The 15,852-nt window shown below is 41.5% G+C and overlaps 1 protein-coding gene across 1 annotated transcript in view; it reads left to right on the top strand.

Annotated features, from left to right (window-relative positions):
- pgm5 (phosphoglucomutase 5) overlaps positions 1-15,852 on the top strand; it is a 174,057-nt gene that overhangs the window by 134,814 nt on the left and 23,391 nt on the right. Inside the window, exons 8-9 of the mRNA XM_043716994.1 lie at positions 11,016-11,151; positions 11,639-11,822. Of these exons, the coding sequence (XP_043572929.1) occupies positions 11,016-11,151; positions 11,639-11,822 (320 nt within the window). The remainder of the gene's footprint in view (positions 1-11,015; positions 11,152-11,638; positions 11,823-15,852) is intronic.

The raw sequence follows: 15,852 nt of genomic DNA, 5'->3' as shown, positions 1-15,852 counted from the left end.
CATGCGTGTGGATGTGGTGCCAATCAAGCAGGCTGCTTTGTCCTGGATGATGTCAAACATCTTGGGTGATTCGGGGCTGCAAGTTGGGAGTATTCCATCACACTCTTGACTTAGAGTCGGAGAGATGTACAGCATGGAAACAGACCCTTCGGTCCAACCCACCCATGCTGACCAGATATCCCAACCCAATCTAGTCCCACCTGCCAGCACCTGTCCATTTCCCTCCAAACCCTTCCTATTCATATACCCATCCAAATGCCTCTTAAATGTTGCAATTGTACCAGCCTCCACCACATCCTCTGGCAGCTCATTCCATACATGTACCACCCTCTGCATGTAAAAGTTGCCCCGTAGGTCTCTTTTATATCTTTCCCCTCTCACCCTAAACCTATGCCCTCTAGTTCTGGACTCCCCAAACCCAGGGAAAAGTACTCAATACTCTGACCAATAAAAGAAAGCATACCAAATGCCTTCTTCACTATCCTATCTACCTGCGACTCCACTTTCAAGGAGCTATGAACCTGCACTCCAAGGTCTCTTTGTTCAGCAACACTACCTAAGACCTTACCATGAAGTGTATAAGTCCTGCTAAGATTTGCTTCCCCAAAATGCAGCACCTCGCATTTATCTGAATTAAACTCTATCTGCCACTTCTTTGCCCATTGGCCCATCTGATCCAGATCCTGTTGTAATCTGAGATAACCCTCTTTGCTGTCCACTACACCTCCAATTTTGGTGTCATCTGCAAACTGACTAACTGTACCTCTTATGCACGAATCCAAATCATTTATATAAATGACGAAAAGTAGAGGACCCAGCACCTATCATTGTGGCACTCCACTGGTCACAGGCCTCCAGTTTGAAAAACAACCCTCCACCACCACCCTCTGACTTCTACCTTTGAGCCAGTTCTGTATCCAAATGGCTAGTTCTCCCTGTATTCCGTGTGATCTAACCATGCTAATCAGACTCCCACGAGGAACCTTGTTGAACGCCTTACTGAAGTCCATTTGGATCACATCTACTGCTCTGCCCACATCAATCCTCTTTGTTACTTCCTCAAAAAACTTAATCAAGTTTGTGAGACATGATTTCCCACTTACAAAGCCATGTTGACTATCTCTAATCAGTCCTTGCCTTTCCAAATACATGTACATCCTGTCCCTCAGGATTCCCTCCAACAAATTGCCCACTACCGATGTCAGGCTCACTGGTCTATAGTTCCCTGGCTTGTCCTTACCATCCTTCTTAAACAGTGGCAACCACGTTAGCCAACCTCCAATCATCCGGCACATCACCTGTGACTATCGATGATACAAATCTCTGAACAACAGGCCCAGCAATCACTTCTCTAGCTTCCCACAGGGTTCTAGGGTACTCCTGATCAGGTCCTGGGGATTTATCCACCTTTATGCGTTTCAAGACATCCAGCACTTCCTCCTCTGTAATATGGACATTTTGTACATCTTGTAGATGGTGGATAGGTTTCAGGAGACAAGAGGTGAGTTATTCACTGCAATATTCCTAGCCTTTGACCTGCTCTTGCAGCCATTGTATTCTTATGGCAAGTCCAGTTGAGTTGCTGGTCACTGATAACACAAGGATGTTGATAGAGGGAGATTCAGTGATAGTAACACCATTGAACCAATGGGCAGTGGTTAGGTTGTCTCTTATTGGAAATAGTCATTGTGTAGTATTTGTGTGGCATGAATATTACTTGCTACTTGTCAGTCCAAGCCTGATTATTGTCCAGTTCTTGCTGAATTTGAACATGGACTGCTTCAGTATCTAAGGAGTCGTGAATGGTGCTGAATGTTGTGCAGCCATCCCAACTTCTAAGTTAATAATGAAGGAAGAGTCATCGAAACAATGAGGATAGTTAGGGCTAGGACACTACCCCGAGGTACTCCTACAGAGATGTCATGGAGCTGAGATGATTGATTTCTATCGTCCATGACCATTTTCCTATATGCCAGGAATGGCTCAAACCAGCAGAGAGTATGCCTCCTGATACCCATTGATTCAAGTTTTGCTGGGGCTACTGCCTGACTTGGTTAAATGCAGCCTTCTTATCAAGGGCTGTCACTCTCACCTCACCTCTGGAATTTAGCTCTTTCATACATTTTTGAACCAAAGCTATAATGAGGTCAGAAGCTGAGGGGCCCTGGCGGAACCCAATCTGGGCGCCACTGAGCAGGTGCTGCTGTTGATGACACCTTTCACCATTTTACTGATGATTTAGAGTGGACTCATTGGCCATTAATTGGCTGGGTTGAATTAATCCTGGTTTTTGCATAGAGAAATTACCTGGGCAATTTTCCATATTGTTGGGTAGATCCAGTGTTACAACTGTACTGGGACAGTTTGGCTAGGAGTACAGCAAGTTCTGGGATACAAGTCTTCGGTGCTATTGCCAGGATGTTTTCAGGGTCCAAAGCCTTTGCATTAGCTAGTGCCTTCAACTAATACTTTTTATAATGTGGAGTGAATCAAATTGGCTGAAGACTGGCATCTGTGATACTGAAGGCCACTGGAGGAGACCAAGATGGATCTTCCATTCAGCACTTCTGGCTGAGATTGCTGCCAATGCTTCAGCCTTATCTTTTGCACTGATGTCTCCTGTCTGCCTCCCATTAGCCTGGACTATCCTGACTGTCAAAAGTCCACATGTTCAAATTGTATATTTCTGAAATAGGCAAGAAATTTGGTGAGTGTGTCACATGAACCAAGCGATTATTACCCATGGATTCATGTGTGCACGTTTCAATGTGAGAATAAAGTTGATATTACCTCAAGTTGATATTACTTATTAAAAACCCAAAGTCCTACATGATCTTTCAGGTGGAAATAAAAGACTAATTCTAAGAAGGGAAAGGGAGTTCTCTCTAGTTTCCTAAATCAGTATTTGTCCCTCAATCAAAATGAGTAAAAAAGCAGATTTCACCCTCCTTATCTTGCTGATGCTTGTAGAGTTTTCTGCACACAAATTGGCTACCAACTTTCTCTATATTTCAAGTGTCTAAGCTTCACTAGCTTTAAAGTCATACAAGTATGCTGACAATGTGAAAGGGATGCCTGAAATGCACATTTTTGTTTATATACTAAAATATGCATTTTTTAAAAAATGTAAGGAAACAAAGGTTCAGCTACAAGACTCTTTCAATGTGTGAGAACAAGTTGAAATGAAGTATATAAGTATCACAAAAATAACTTTTTCTTAGTCATTTGGAGGTTGTGTTCCTACCTGGCATGACCAATGTTTAGTACCCATTCCTATTCAACTCAATGACTTGCTGGACCAATTCAGAGGACAGTTAAGAGTCAGTTGCATTGCGGTGGGTCTGAGGTCTCTGAAAAACAAGAAATGGGTAAAGTTAAAAGTCACACAACGCCAGGTTATAGTCCAACAGGAATTTTTGAAAGCACTAGCTTTCGGAGCCCTGCTCCTTCATCAGGAGCATCTGATGAAGGAGCAGCGCTCCGAAAGCTAGTGCTCCCAAATAAACCTGTTGGACCATAACCTGGTGTTGTGTGATTTTTAACTTTGTACACCCCCAGTTCAACACTGCTACCTCCAAATCAAGACTGAGTAAGGATGGGAATTTTGCTTCGCCACAGAATATTAATGAACTAGATGTGATACCTTTACATCAATAGTTTCATGATCACCATAACTGGGCTGATTTTTTTCACTTCACATTTGGTACTTAACTGAAATCAAATTCTTCAGTTGCTAAGGTGGGATTTGAACTCAGGGGCTGGGTTTTCAGATTTCTGAGGTCCCAGCAATCCACTGCCATCAGCTTAAAAAGAGGGTGCTGCTCTTGACCACTGTGGGTGTCCCACAGCAATTTGACATTGGAAGTAATGTTAATGGAAGACGTTGGTGTTTGGTACCTCTGATGTACCTAAAGGAGTTCCTCCTCCTTCCCTTGTTCATCATCAACACATGCCACTTTCTGAGTTTGATGTATCGCACAGGCTTCCCATTGCTGTGGGTGGCAGAGGGATGAAGCCCTTAAGTGAAGATTAATTTGCCAGTTAAGTCTCTCAGTAGACTGTTAATCCATGTTAAATTTGCATTAGTTTTTTTTCTGTTAAAGTAAAAAGTTGCAAAAAACTGAAATGTTATGACTAATTGCATCATTAGGAGGTCATTTGACAAATTTTGTTAGTTTGGCTAATAGTTCCCCCACATGGACTAAAACAGGATGTTAATATCCTTGAGATGTTAATGGTGCGATTTAAACCAAGTTTCTGTACAAACATGGGAGGGCCCATCTTTCAGTACTGACATTCTGCAATGATACCAAGATTTTTAAAATGTTATTGTTGCAGTATTACTGATAGAATTATGATCCAGTGTTATGTCTTTAATTCTTCATTTATTTTATCATGGGATTCTCAAAGACATGGATCTGGTGCCCCAAATGACCTTACTAATTCCTGTGCTGCTTTTACAGAGAGTGAACAATGGCCCTTCTGACACCATGAGACCAATGAGATGATTGAAAGAGATATAGTATTGTATTAAAGATGTAACCAGAACTTTCCTGATTTTGTTTCATAGCACATAGCCAAGTGCCCATCACACCCTACTCAGGAAGAGCAGCTTGGCTCACATTGTAACTTCACTTTCTGATATTATATTAAGGCTGGGTACCATATGAAATACAGTACTCCAAAACAACAATGAAAAGCTTGAGTCTTAGATTTTTCACTCATTGGTGTCCCCCATCAACCTTAACACTGGATCCAGAATCATTCAAAATCTTTGTTGGACCCATATTGGAATTTAAAAAAAATAATATTTACTCTGTTTTTCTACCCTTTAGTTTCTGATGGTTGAGTATTAATTACTGCAGTAATGCAAGGCCATGTTTTCTAAATGACCACTTCTCACTTTACACATTTGGAGGATTTAGTTCCCAGTTCAGCAATATCTCAATTTTAAATTCCACACCTTTGTTTACAAGTTTATCCTTGGCTGGCTTTGCACCTTCGGTATCTCGGTAATCTTCTTGATCCTCAGCAGACTCCAGGATCTGCATACTCTTCCAATTCTATCAGATCTGTTGAGCATCCCCAAGTTAAAATGCTTCATCATTAGCTGCGTGGGCCCTAGAGTTTGGAGTTCCCTCAACTTTTTCTCCATCTCTCGCTACCCCGTCTCATCTTTTGTAATATTCCTTAAAACCTACCTTATTAACCAACCTTTCATTGACCTCTCCTAATATTTTCATATGTGACTCAGCCACAATTTTGTTTTATCTGATAATGTCCCTGTGGAGCCATTTTTAGGCATTTTAAAGGCACTACATAAGTGAAAGCTATTGTTGTTGAGAGCGGATACATCACAAACTTTGACATTATGTAGCGTTTACACATTACATTTAAAGTTGATGAAGGACCTGAGTGATTTCTATCTCATTTCCCCCATGGGAAAAGCATGCTATGGGCAGGAGCATCCCTGACCATTACAGGTACAATATGGGATATACACAAGGTCAATAAACATATTATTCTGAATGCAAGACTTGAATTGTGACGGTTAAAACATTCTCTTCCATTGCTACACATGCTACAAAAATCTGCGAAGTTAAAGCTGAATGTTGGAATTAGAATCTGACAAGACAGGGGCCTTTTGGAGGTCGCTGGGAAGTGGGTAGTAGGTAGAGGTGGATGTCATCGTGTAAAGTTGACTAAATGTAGAGCAAGGCAGAAGTGGTTACTGCAGATGCTGGAGATTAACATCACTCTAATCTTGACTCTAAATGTAGAGCAATACTTAAACAATAAGTACATTAATATAGCACTTTTTCAAATGGTAAGACATTATTGGCAGGACCAATATCAACAGTGAACTAATAAGGAGATATTAGGACAGACAACGAGATGTTTGCTCAAAGAGGTAGACTTTTAAGAAGAATCAGAAAGGAGGAGAGAGAGAGGGAGGGAAAAGTCGAGAGATACAGGCAGAATTCCAGAATTTAGGTTTAACAAGCTGAGAACATAACTGCCAGTGGTGAAGTAATTTAAATCAGGGATTGGTGCCAATTAGGTAATACAAATTCAATTAAACATTGTTTCAACAGAATGTGCTTTGTCTTTCACTTATCCACGCAAAGCTAATGTTGGAATTGCTGTTGTCCATATATCTAAAAGCCTGGGATAAATATTTGTGCAGTGCTCATTTAGCAGAATCACTTTGCAGATCTTGATATCTCCCTGACAGGCTAAAAGGGTTTCTTCAAAGTCTGCGGCTATAAAAGGATAGAAATTTCCTTAATGAGCTACTGAGGAGACTGCTTCTCTGGCACCTAGCCAGTGCCTTGACAGCACAGTTTAAAAACTCTTCCATTTTTGTCAGAATGCTTACAGCTTGCCGGTTTTGCAAATGGCAAAGTACTGATGTCATGATGTGAGCTTTGCAGCAGTGCAAACCAGCAAAGCAGCAGCTATTAAACAATTAAACAAATCGTCAGCCAGCAAGCTGCAATGAGCAAATACTGCAATTACATATAATTAGATCTGATACAAAGACATTGGACCAATCAAACACACTTTCATCACAGATTTCATCTGATCTACTATACTGATGTATTCTCATCTCCTAAGGAACGGTTCCATAGCAACATTCCCTGCTCCTCAGTAATCAATCATAGCTTTTTAAACTTCATCCATTAGCCCACAATTTAGCCTACAATTTAATACAGTTCCCACAAACTTTTAGACATGAATGTCCCAAACTCAGACCTCAGTGGCTTTGTATTTCATAAAGTCAGAAGCCACACGACACCAGACTATAGGTTTATTTAAAATCACACACTTTTGGAGCACTGCTCCTTTGTCGGGTGAAGTGACCTGGTAAAGGAGCAGCACTCCAAAAGCATGTGATTTTAAATAAACCTGTTGGACTATTACCTGGTGTCGTGTGACTTCCGCCTTGGTTCACCCCAGTCCAACACTGGCGCCTCCACATCATGGCTTGCATTTCATAGGGCTTTGTAATTATCTGTCTGCTCCTCTGATACAAAAACTAAGAGATTATACATATAAGGTGGTCACTAATAAATCCAACAGAGAATGAAGGAAAAGCTTCTTTATCCGTATAGTGGTGAGAATCTGGACCTCACTACCACAGGAACTGGCTAGGGAGGCAATGGCCTAGTGGTATCATCGCTGGATTGTTAATCCAGAGACCCAGGTAATGTTCTGGGGGACCTGGGTTTGAATCCCATTACAACAGATGGTGGAATTTGAATTCAATAAAAATCTGGAATTGAGAGTCTAATGATGACCGTGAATCCATTGTCAATTGTTGGAAAAACCCATCTCGTTCACTAATGTCCTTGAGGGAAGGAAAATGCCATCCTTGCCTGGTCTGGCCTCCATGTGACTCCAGACCCACAGCAATGTAGTTGACTTAATGTCCTCTGGGCTATTGGGGATGGGCAATAAATCTGGCCTAGCTAGTGACGCCCACCTCCCATGAATGATTTTAAAAGAAACAGTGTAATGGAATTGAAAGGGAAGGTAGATAAACATATGAGGGAGGAGGAAATAGAAGGATATTGTGTGAGAGTCTCAGCTGGCCCTACCTTCTACATCTAAGATCACTCCCAGTGAGGATAACTGAAATGTTGTAGGTTCAGTCATTGTCCTGAGGACTCTGGGCACTCCACCAGTGAATGTCCTATGATCAGAGCCCATGGGAATGGTACTGATACTACCTTTTAGGCATGTCACTTTCATACCTTAACTGACTCTCGAACCCACACTCTGTCCCCAGCTTGGTCAAATTCTATCCTCAAAACTGCCTCTCTGACAATGCAGCACTCCCTCAGTGGTGGCCCTTTGTCAGCTCAACGTTCCCTCAGTATTGACCCTCTGTCTGTTCAGTGCTGCCTCAGTACTGTGCATTCCAACTGTATATTGCTCACTCAGGACTGACCCTCCAATAGTTCAGCACTGTCTCAATACTGACCTTCTCTGCCAGTTCTGTGTGTCTTCAGTACTGAAGGTCTAATGGTGTAACACTCTCTTGGCACTGACCTTTTGTTAGTGCAGCATTTCTTTAGCAGTAACACTCCATCAGTGCATGTTCTCTCACAACTGACACACCACAACTCCCTCAGTGGTGCTCTCTCAGTAGGGCAGCATGGTGGCTCAGTGATTAGCACAGCTGCCTCACTGTGCCAGGGACCTGGGTTTGATTCCAGCCTTGGGCGACGGTCTGTGTGGAGTTTGCACATTCTCTCCATATCTGTGTGGGTTTCCTCTGAGTGCTCTGGTTTCCTCCCACAGTCCAAAGATGTGCAGGTTAGGTGAATTGGCCATGCTAAATTGAAGATAGTGTTCAGGGATTTAGATTAGATTCCCTACAGTGTGGAAACAGGCCCTTTGGCCAAACCAGTCCACACCGACCCTCCGAAAAGCAATCCACCCAGACCTGTTTCCCTCTGACTAATGCACTGCATCTCCCTGGCCTCTCTCCTCACCAATAGACACTCCTTAAAATCTATCTCTTCGACCAAGTGTTTGGTCATGTGTCCTGATATCCCCTTATGGGGCTCGATATAAATACTGTTTGATCATACTCCTGTCAATTGCACTGGATCACTTTACTGGGTTAAAGACACTATATATATGTAAGTTTTTGTTAGGATCAGTAAGTAACAAAACTGCAGCAGTTCAAGAAGGGACTGAGGGATAGCCATTTAATGCTGGTCTAGCCAGCAATACCACCATCTCCTGCCCTTATATAAGTACAATTTACAGTAGAAGATTTACCATTGCAATTCTTTTCACCAGGAGGCCCCAACTGAGAGCTAGAGTCTGTTTGTGGACAAGCAATTGTTAACAGATTTACGTTCACACAGTGAGGTTATTGTGGTCACATAGCTCAGTATTGGACAAAGCTGATCATATGCTTTCCAATGTAATAAATTGCCCTTGCTTATGCAAAATCAGCATTGCTGTAGTAAAACAGTGAATGCAAAATCAAGTCAGAGTCAACGTGAACTGATTATTGTTGCTTGAAAAGTCTGTGACATCTTTCATGACTGTGAATTGACCAAGCATTGAATCATTCAGTAAAAGGACTAATGGAATGTTGCCTTTATCTCAAAGTTGAAAGACAAATGGGGAGAAGCGCTGTCAAGTAATGTGTTCAGTCTATGCTCCAAACCACAGGAAGCATATGTTGACCTTATAAGGAGTGCGTTGCAGATCCACGGTAATGATACCAGTACTAGAAGTGTTCATCAAATATAAGGACATGTTGCAGAAACTAGGCTTGTATTCTCATCAATATAGAAGCCTGAGGATGGTCTGATCAAAAAATAAGAAACAGGAGCAGGAGTAGCCCATTTGAAACCATAACTCTGCTTAATTTTTCAATAAGATCATGGCTGATTTTCTATGTCAATTCTATCTTCCCACAATCCATAAGACCATAAGATATAGGAGCGGAAGTAAGGACATTCGGCCCATCGAGTCCACTCCGCCATTCAATCATGGCTGATGGGCATTTCAACTCCACTTACCCGCATTCTCTCCGTAGCCCTTAATTCCTTGTGACATCAAGAATTTATCAATTTCTGCCTTGAAGACATTTAGCGTCCCAGCCTCCACTGCACACTGTCGCAATGAATTCCACAGGCCCACCACTCTCTGGCTGAAGAAATGTCTCCGCATTTCTGCTCTGAATTTACCCCCTCTAATTCTAAGGCTGTGTCCACGGGTCCTAGTCTCCTCGCCTAACGGAAACAATTTCCTCGCGTCCACTCTCTCCAATCATTCCTATATCCCTTAATTCCCACAATATCCAAACATGTATCAACTTGTAACTTGAATATATTCAACAACGACGCATCCACAACTCTCTGGAGTAGAGAAGTCTAAAAATTCTTGAATTTCTGATTGAAGTAATTGCTCCTTGTCTCAGTTTTAAGGGGCGAACCTCCTAGTCTGAGACTGTGGTCCCTGTGTCCTAGATTCCACAGCCAAGGGGAAACATGTCCCTGCATTTATCCTGTCAGGCCCCTTAAGAGTTTTATGATTGAGAGGCTTAATAGAAATAGGAATTTCATTGTGCCCACGACATACCTTCTGTGTGTCTGCTTCATTGTGCTCCCTCCCCTAGCAACCCACTGGCTTCTACACCCCAGCCATCTTATTCTGGATCAAAATGTTAGAACCATCCATATTGCAATACAAATTTTAAAAAAGCTTCAGTTTGTTGCAGCAATGATTTCAATAATTAGAATAACCTAAAGATTATGTAATTTTCCTCTGAAGCCAGCAACTCAAATGAGTACAGTGAAAAGTTTATAAGTCACCACTTACAGCGTCATCTTAGGTACAATGTACTTAGATAGAAATAGTTCAGAACAAGGTCATGGGGGAGAAAAATAGAAAAAGTAAAGAAATGAAAAGTCCAGCATTATAGATTGTAGGAAAAATTTAGAAAATAGAAACATAAAAAGTTCAGAATAACTGTCCTGCCTCGACTTTAAACAAAGAAGACACATTCCTTGTAGGAAATAACTGAATTGGGCATTTTAGCAGATCATTCCTGATAGACATTGTTATTAATTCCTCTGTCCAGCTGCTTGGCTAACCAGGATTTGTGCTTGCAGAAAAATATTAATAACAGAAGTTTCCTCATGTGTTCTTTCTGGGTAAAACTCTTCAGAGACTCAGAATGAGAGAAGAGATCTAAAGAGCTTGGATTATACAGCATGTTATTGTGATCTTCTGAAAGGGCAGTAGAAACAGGTTCAACAGCAATTTTTAAAAGGAAATCAGATAAATGTTGGAAGAGGAGAAATTTGCAGGGCCCTTGGTAAAAATCAAGGCTATAGATCTAATTAAGCATCTATTTCAAAGTGCCAGCACAGGCACAATGGGCTAAATAGCCAATGTCTCTGCCAATTGTTTGTATGTTCAAGGAACTCCAGTATGAAACCAGCTTTAGACATAAAACTCTTAAATGATTTTGTGTGTCACAGGGTCTGATCACATTCGGGAGAAGGATGGTCTCTGGGCTGTCCTTGCGTGGTTGTCTATTATCGCAGCTCGAAAGCGGAGTGTGGAGGAGATTGTTAAGGAACACTGGGCCCGCTTTGGTCGGAATTACTACTGCAGGTGAGCTCAGCATCTACTCTAGGAGACACCGGCTCATATTTCAACCTTGCAACTGAGGCCATTATTAGACGGACTTACCCCTGAACTGTCAGTCACCATTCAGTTTCCTCTGTAACTCAGTTGGTTTGGGTTCTGAATCATTGGGACAGTTAACTAAATTAACATTCTTTATACAATTGCACATTAACCCACCCGATTGTCCAGTGACCACACACCCAGTTGTCACTGGATTAAAATCCAGGAACTTTCAAAGAAACAGTGCAGTTTCACCAAATGGTCTAAAGTTTAAGAAGCAGACTTAATGTTACCTACCCAAGGGACAACTAAAGATAAATACTAGCTTTTCTAATGATACTAAGGTTCCCAAAGATGAAATGAAAAGGAAATGATCTGTAGTCCTTTGATATTCTATTGCTCTTTTATCTCCTTTAATTTCACTGCTTTCCCCTCAGCTCCTTACCTGAACTTGCTTTTTGTTTATGCCAAGGTTTGATTATGAAGATATTGACCCACGAGCTGCCTATTATTTAATGAGGGACCTTGAAGCTGTCGTCACAGAACGATCATTCATAAACCAACAGTTCGCTGTTGGCAATCACAACTACACAGTGGAGAAAACTGAAAACTTTGAGTACACAGATCCCGTGGATGGCATCGTGACCAAGAACCAGGTGAGTGGTCAAGCTATTCTGTACTTACTCTCTTCATGGGACTAGTCAGCAGTGGTGAAGGCGTATTTTTTGCATTAACCCTAACAGAGAAAATTTGCATTTCTGCAATTCTTCTCACAATCTCAAGACACACCAAGAGCCAATTGGCCTCCATAATAATGTACATCGATAGGATCCAATGTGCACATGACAAGATTCCACAAACAACGATCTTGATCATCACCAGGTAGTCAGTTTTCTGGCAACGTTGGTTGAGGATTAAATATTGGCTAGAATAGAGGGGAGAATCCCCTTGCGATTTTCCAAAACAGTGGCCATCCAGTCTATTAATGCAATTATGGAATGGTTACAGCACAGCAAGAGATTATTCAGCCCATTACATTTGTGCTAGCTCTCTTTGGGAGTTATCTATCTAGTCCCATTCTCCTATCTTCTCCCCAAAGCCATGTATATTCTTCCTTTTCAAATAACAATCTAATTTCCTCTAGCATGCCTCAATTGAATTTGCCTCCATCACACTCTCAGGCAGGGTATTCCAGATCCCAGCAATTTGCTGCACGAGAAAGCTTTTCCTTGTGTCGCTGTCACTTCTTTTAGAGGTCTGCACCATAGCAAAAGGCCCTTCAGCCCATTGAAACTGTGCTGGACAAAAGCAACCTGACTGTCCTAATCCCATTTTCCAGCACTTGGCCCACAGCCTTGGAAAACTTGGCATTCCAAGTGTATGCCTAAGTACTTCTTAAATGTTATGAAGGTTTATGCCTCTACCACCCTCTGAGTGAAAGCAAAGGTTTCCTCACGTCCCCTCTAAACATCCCTGCCCCTTACATTAAATCCATGCACCCTGGTCATTAATCCCTCCATTGATCCATCCACCCTGTCTATGCCCGTCTACTTGGATAATCTTAATCATGTCTCCTCCATCTCCTTTGATCCAAGGAAAACAACCATAATAATGTACATCGATAGGATCCAATGTGCACATGACAAGATTCCACAAACAACGATCTTGATCATCACCAGGTAGACAGTTTTCTGGCAATGTTGGTTGAGGATTAAATATTGGCTAGGATAGAGGGGAGAATCCCCTTGCAATTTTCCAAAACAGTGGCCATCCAGTCTATTAATGCAATTATGGAATCTGTCTTTGAACTAAAACTCTCCCAGCACAGGCAATAAATAATAAACCTACTCTGCTCTCTCTCCAATGCAATCACATCCGTCCTAGGATGTCGATTCCAGAACTGCACACAGTACTCCAGCTCTGGCCTAACTAATATTTTATACAGTTGCAGCATAAGTCCCCCTGCTTTTAAACTCTCTGCTTTGGCTAATAAAGCCAAGTATCCCATGTGCCTTCTTAACCACCTTATCTACTATCCTGCTATCTTAAGGGACTGATGGACATGCATATCGTGATCTCTCTGATCCTTAAACTTCTCATGTATTTGCTTGTCTTATTTTTCCTGCCCAAGTGTGTTACTTCACACTTACTGAATTCCATTTGTCACTGATCAGCCCATCTATGACCAGCCAGTCTATATCCTCTTACAACCCATCCTCTTCACTATTTACCACTCTACCTATTTTTAAATCATCCATGAACTTACTGATCAGCCCTCCTCTATTCAAGCCTAAATCATTAATGTATAACACAAACAGTAAGGGCTCCAAATCTGATTCCTGTGGGACCCCATTGGACACAGGCCTCCAGTCATAAAAACATCCATCAGCCATCACCCTCTGCTTCCTGCCACTCAGCCAATCATAAATCCAGTTTGTCAAGTTTCCTTGAATCCTAAGGTCTCTTACCTTTGCTACCAGTCTCCCATGTGGGGACCTTATCAATACCCTTGCTGAAGTCCAAGCAGCCTCTGTCAAATTCATTGTCTCACCTATACAGCTGCTTACCCCTTCTAATTAAAGTAGGTTCTCCGAAGATTTGAAGTATAAAAACAACAAACAGTTCTTACCTGGTTGTAAAGGAAGATATTGAAGCATTTTGTTTTCAAATAATGAACTCCATTTTGTTTGAAAACTTCCTTCCTCTCCTGTAATTGATCAGCAGTACGAGAGATTTTTAAAAATATTTCTTTCAAGCATAAAGGCTTTAATGAGCTTCATCTCATTAAATCTGTTAAGCAATCAAATTTTAAGATGTCTAAATATTTCCTACAGAAAACTTAAAATTTTCACCTTTTGGAGCAGATTGTCAGCAGGTAATAATGATTACTTAACAAGCCAGTGCAGGTTCAATAGGCCAAATAGCCTCCTCTTACATCAAAACACTGTGATTCTGTGATCTTCTATGCTGAAAAGGCCTTATCTGAGTCCAGACATCTCGTGATTCTTTCATTGTCTTTTTTCTGAAAAGGCATGAAGATTAACAAAAAGCTATCACTATTTTAGGCATGAAAGCTACGAACAGACATAAGTCTGTAACATTAAAAGAGCAAGAGACAAACAAGTTATAATTCCACTCGCTCTAAAATGACATGCTAGACTAGGTGCATATAGATGACATGAGTGAAAAAGAACAAGCGATGTGTCAATCCACATATTGTTCCACAGGGATTGGTACTGGGACCACTTCTAGTTGTCATTTACATAAACAATTTGGATGAGAAAATAAGAGGCATGGTTAGTAAGTTTGCAGGTGACACCAAAATTGATGATACAATGGACAGGAAAGAAGGTTATCCAGGATTACAAAGAGATCTTGATCAATGGAGTGTGGAGTGGCAGATGGGGTTTAATGTGGATAAATGCAAGATATTCCATTTTGGTAAAACAAACATGGGCAGGACTTATATAATTAATGGTAGGGCCCTAGGTAGTGTTGTAGAACTGAGAGACCTAGGGGTACTAGTGTATAATTCTTTGAAATTTGCATCACAGGTAGATGGGTAGTTAAGAAGGCATTTAGCATGCTTGCCTTCATTGCTCAGACCCTTGAGTATAGGAGTTGGGAATCATGTTGAGGTTGTACTGGACGTTGGTGAGCCCTGTTCCAGAATACGATGTGCAGTTTTGGTTACCCAATTATAGGAAGGATGCTATTAAACTGGAGAAGGTTCAGAAATGATCATCATTTATATAAATGATTTGGAAGTGAGCATAAGAGGTACAGTTAGTAAGTTTGCAGATGACACCAAAATTGAAGGTGTAGTGGACAGCAAAGAAGGTTACAACAGGATCTTGATCAGATGGGCCAATGGTCTGAGAAGTGGCAGATGGAGTTTAATTTAGATAAATATGAGGTGCTGCATTTTGGGAAAGCAAATCTTAGCAGGATATATACACTTAATGGTAAGGTCCTCGGGAGTGTTGCTAAACAAAGAGATCTTGGAGTGTAGGTTCATAGCTCCTTGAATGTGCAGTCGCAGGTAGATGGATAATGAAGAAGGCGTTTGGTATGCTTTCCTTTATTGGTCAGAGTATTGAGTACAGGAGTTGGGATGTCATGTTGTAGCTGTACAGGACATTGGTTCGGCGACTGTTGGAATATTGCATGCACTTCTAGTCTCTTTCCTATTGGAAAGATATTATGAAACTTGAAAGGGTTCAGAAAAGATTTACTAGGATATTGCCAGGGTTGGAGGATTTGAGCTATAAGGAGAGGCTGAACAAGCAGGGGCTGTTTTCCCTGGAGCATTGGAGGTTAAGGGGAGACCTTTTAGAGGTTTATAAAATCACGAGGGACATCCAGAACTAGAGGGCATGGGTTTGGGGTGAGAGGGGAAGATATAAAAGAGACCTAAGGGGCATCCTTTTCACGCAGAGGGTGGTAAATGTATGGAATGAGCTACCAGAGGAAGTGGTGGAGGCTGGTACAATTGCAACATTTAAAAGCTTCTGGATGGGTATATGAATAAGAAGGGTTTGAAGGGATGTGGGCCAGGTGCTGGCAGGTGGGACTAGTTTGGGTTGGGATATCTGATCAGCATGGACAAGTTGGACCGAAGGGTCTGTTTCCATGCTGTACGATTCAATGACATTGATCAACTAATCAACTGATCAACTTCAACAA

This window comes from Chiloscyllium plagiosum, chromosome 2 (genome assembly GCF_004010195.1).
Source record: "Chiloscyllium plagiosum isolate BGI_BamShark_2017 chromosome 2, ASM401019v2, whole genome shotgun sequence".
Taxonomy (NCBI): Eukaryota; Metazoa; Chordata; class Chondrichthyes; order Orectolobiformes; family Hemiscylliidae; genus Chiloscyllium; species Chiloscyllium plagiosum.
This window is presented reverse-complemented; position numbering and strand designations above follow the sequence as displayed.